We start from the raw sequence: 2,017 nt of genomic DNA, 5'->3' as shown, positions 1-2,017 counted from the left end.
GCTGGCCACTCTGGTGTCTGTTTGTGTTCAACCACAGGAAGGGAGCTGGTTGTTGGCTGCAAAGATGAAACTGAAAAGTGTTCACAGGCTTACAGGAAACCGTGGACAGCATAGCACTGGCTGTTTCTCGGACTCCAAATATGTTAAGCTTCCAGAGAGCACTTGAACTTTTCCCTTTCCTGAAATTCATGCTGCTGTGATTCATAAGGCATTGGAAGGAAAGAGGAGGAGGTCTTGCGGAAAGGTGGGGAGGAAAGCAGCTACTGGGTGTGGAGGTTGGTTTGGACAGAATAATGAACAACACTCCAGGCCTTGATTTCTTTGCTTAGCTGGGCTTTCTAAGCCTATGAAAAGTGGAGAGAGAAGATCAGACTATGACAAAAAATATTGGTAAGTAATGTTTAACAGCTTGGACTAAAGATAAAAGTCCCTTTTCCCATTCAGAGTTATCATTGTTCTGCTTCTTTACGTGCAGTTGAGCTAAACAGTAAAGGTCTTTTTAGCCCATGAAGGCCAGTTTGGAACAGGTTACAATAAGTATCATGTTTGGCAAGACCCCATTTGACTATAATACAGGTTTATGGGGTGTACTGGTCCCAGTGACTGATATGTTTTTAATTTTTCAGTTAGAGTTTTGACCACCTTTTTATTTTCTAGCTTCTACACCCAGGGTTTGCCTTTCCATAAGAGTAAGTATAATGGATGGGAAATGATAGAAAATCCAGGTACATGCTTCATCCAATATCCTAAAGTTCCCATTAATTATTGTAACTTGTTTGGGGCATTTGCAGCTCTTCTGTTACTACTAATGATCATAAGGTGTCTTAAGGAATCACTGCACTGCCTGCTATCTACCAGATACCTAACAATTTTACTTCTTTACTTGGTCTGACATTTTCTGGGTGGAATTTCAGTTTTTGCTTTATGTGGTGCTTGCCATACTGCTGCTCCTTCCCCTGCCTTCTCCAGGGAAGTTCCTCCAATCAGAATATCATCTACAGATTGGCACAGTTTCTTGAGGGAGCGAGACTGTCTGTAAAAGTTCAGCAAGTGTGGCACGAACAATTGTAGGTGAATGTTTATGCCCCTGTGGGGTTCTGTTAAAGGTATGTTGTATTCCCTCCCAGCTGAAAGCAAACTTCTTTTTATCCTCCTCCTTTAAGGGAACCATAAAGAACGTATATTTTACAACTAGCGCATTCAGGCGCCCGTAACCAGTTGTTAAACACCACCTCCCATCTGCTTTCTGAACTGGCCAGACAGGTGAGTTATATGAGGAGGGGGTTCTGGAGATAATTTGTCATTTCTTCAAATCAGGTATGACTTCAGAAATTCCATTTCGTGTCACAGCAGAAATGGGATGTTGAAGCACGTTAGTAATTTTTGTATCAGGGAGTGCAGGGGCTGTGCAAAGTGCACACACTGTAGCCTCCTGATTTTTGCTGGGGTTGGGATCAGTGTTTGCACAGAAGGACCACACGCTGCCATTCGGCAGGCACCAGGCTCCTCCGTTTAAAACATCAACACCTAAAATATTTTCATCATGATGTTTAATTGCAAAGCAAATGGTCAACATGCGCTTCTCACCCAGGAGCCATGAAGTGACCTTGGCAGTTTGACACACAACATTCATTCTGCTCACAGCGGCAATCTTAACTCTCTGCTATCTGGGTTGCCCGCCCAGCTTCTTGGCATCTTGTTGTGTTAGAAGTGAAATCTGTGCTCCCATATCTATTAAAAACTTCAGTTCTCCTTGAGGACCAACTGAAATCAAAATATAAGGGCTCTCATCACTTACCCACTGAGAAGCCTCTGCTTTCCAGACAGGCAGAGCCAATTGCCTTGCAGGCGTTAGTTGGGTTTTCTTTCACTTTATGCCCTGCAGTTCCTGCCTAAGGAGGAGGAAGGGATTATCTCCCTTTCTGGGAGCTGGCACCTGCAGAGTCAAAATAGGCTCCTTCCTCTCACCGTTACCTCATTTCTGGAATGCTTCAGTCGGGCTCAAAATAATGCCGGT

At 43.8% G+C, this 2,017-nt stretch overlaps 1 protein-coding gene across 1 annotated transcript in view; it reads left to right on the top strand.

The window, feature by feature from the left end:
* Nucleotides 1-346: 346 nt before the first annotated feature.
* PARP9 (poly (ADP-ribose) polymerase family, member 9) overlaps nucleotides 347-2,017 on the top strand; it is a 10,731-nt gene continuing 9,060 nt past the window's right edge. The window contains exon 1 of the mRNA XM_010181098.1: nucleotides 347-384. Within this exon, the coding sequence (XP_010179400.1) occupies nucleotides 347-384 (38 nt within the window). The remainder of the gene's footprint in view (nucleotides 385-2,017) is intronic.

The sequence above is a fragment of the Mesitornis unicolor genome, unplaced genomic scaffold (assembly GCF_000695765.1).
Source record: "Mesitornis unicolor isolate BGI_N332 unplaced genomic scaffold, ASM69576v1 scaffold16030, whole genome shotgun sequence".
NCBI lineage: Eukaryota > Metazoa > Chordata > Aves > Mesitornithiformes > Mesitornithidae > Mesitornis > Mesitornis unicolor.
Note: the sequence above shows the minus strand (reverse complement) of the source record. Positions and strands in the feature narration are given on the sequence as shown.